Source organism: Plasmodium cynomolgi (genome assembly GCF_000321355.1).
Source record: "Plasmodium cynomolgi strain B DNA, scaffold: 0440, whole genome shotgun sequence".
Classification (NCBI taxonomy): domain Eukaryota; phylum Apicomplexa; class Aconoidasida; order Haemosporida; family Plasmodiidae; genus Plasmodium; species Plasmodium cynomolgi.
In genome coordinates, this window is record NW_004192901.1 from 1 (window position 1) to 2,154 (window position 2,154).

Consider the following 2,154-nt stretch of genomic DNA (forward strand, 5'->3'; position numbering starts at 1 on the left):
GGGGGGGGCAAAGTGTAATAGATTTACTTGAATTGTAAAATATATATAAAGAGAAAAGTATAATGCGTAAATTCATATTATGATCAGATTTCCTTATGTTTATTATGAATTTATTTCAAGCAGTTCTGTTTATTTATGCTTACAATAATAATAATATCATATAAAGTATATTATACATTCTATAAAAAAATTCGTTACAGAGGATTTAATTGAAAATAATAGAAATACCTTGTTCTTTTGTAAGTATTGAAAATAATTTTCTTATATTTATTGTTAATTTATATATGTTAGTAATTATTTATTTTCTGAATTTTTCAATATATATTTTTTGTTATTATTTTGTGTTTATACTATTAATGCATTAATATTTTATTTATTATACTTTGTAGTAATTAAATGATTGTATTTAAAGCGAAAATTTTAATACTGCATGATAGTCTTGTATTAATGCATGTTTTTAACAGTTTTGAATTAAAAACATTAAGCAGGATGGTATCGAATATAATGTTCCTCTCCTGAATACGGATTAATTGATTCTGATGCATAATCATATAATCCATTCCCTCCTCCATTTACATTACTCATCTTATTATTATTTCATACAAATACATTACGTAATATTGTTCCTAAGGGTATAAACCTGTATGTAGAAGTTATACAATATATATTTAACAGATTTATCAATTAATTAGAGGCATATAATATGAAAGTTATAAAAAATGTTAAATAATTCATATGCATAAGTGAAATTCTCTTTTTTTTTATATAAAGCTCCAGAAGTCATAGAAGTCACCACTACTCCTATAAGTGCATTACTAACTTTTGTACCAGTGTGAGTACTAGGATTAGGATTGTCTGCATTAATTAATGTTGTGAATGTACGTGATTCGAGTTGTACTTCTTCATAAACTACTGCTTGCGTTTCTTCTTTTTTTTCATATCGTGGTTACATATAAGCTTAGGTAAAATATCTTGGGGATTATATTTCATACATTTTTCAAAAAAACTTGGACATTGATTACCATAAGTATTTTTAGAAAATTTATCATATTCATCATATATTTTTTTTTTGTATTTGATATATTTATAATATTGATCACAATATTCTTATAGATTTCGGGAGACTTAGAAATAGGCAAAATATCAATATAGTAATCATATAACTCTTTTCTTTTTTCAGTCAGCACAATCAAAAATAACTCTATCAGGTTTACATTTCTGATAATAATGTTCACTACTACCATCATTAATACGTTCATTCCATATATTTTCTAGTTCTTTATAAGCATTAACTACTTCTGATTTTTCCTTCGAACAATAAAAAATATTTAATGTACTATATTCCCAATAATTCAAAAGTTTACAGATACTGAACACGTCAGTGTTATTATCTGATGCATTATTGTGTTTTAAATAATTTAAAATAGCTGCACAAACATGTCTTGCGTGTCTATGATGCTTTCAATTATGAGCTGTACCACAATATTCATCGTACTCAGTAGGTTTAATATCATTGTCTAATTTATGAAAAAAATTTCTTGAAATTAATCATTTTTTCACGTGAAAAATGTAATAACTAAATATGATGAAAAATGTAACATTGGTTAAATATTTACACCAAGGAAGGTTATTCAAAATAATTTACGTAACATGAAACTTTTATTTAAAAGGAATGGTAATTTTTATTTATAGTGTACAAACATTACCTCTAGTTCTTCCCACTCCTCATTAGTAGTACCCGACATTATTAGAAATACATTAAATTTTGATGTTTTTTAAAAATGTAGCATATATACATAAAAATCATCTATTTTAGGCAAGAATATCACTTGTGACAGCTATGTTTAATGATATTTTTTCCTAGAAATTACAATTTTTACTTAAAAGGCCAATAAAGGATAAGTTTAATATTATATATACCATGTAAAAAATAAGAAAAATTCGTCATAAAAATAATTACTGAAATGCAAAATAAAGTCATTTATTATTGAAATTATATATTTAAGACAAAGATAGTATGTTAGAATGTATAAATGTATTTTCTATAATTTATAATATAATTACAAAAGTAATGTTTTTAAAGTTATATACACTGATTATAAGATTCATATAAATAATATAATGAAGGAAATAAAATAACTAAACGAAAAAAAC

General features: G+C 23.5%; 1 protein-coding gene across 1 annotated transcript; it reads right to left on the minus strand.

The window, feature by feature from the left end:
• Positions 1-1,241: 1,241 nt before the first annotated feature.
• PCYB_004160 (hypothetical protein) lies at positions 1,242-1,514 on the minus strand (the record flags this gene model as incomplete). The annotated part of the gene is made up of 2 exons (XM_004227837.1): positions 1,242-1,369; positions 1,438-1,514. Coding segments are annotated over 2 exons (205 nt in total), but the record flags the coding sequence as incomplete, so codon positions are not given.
• Positions 1,515-2,154: the final 640 nt, after the last annotated feature.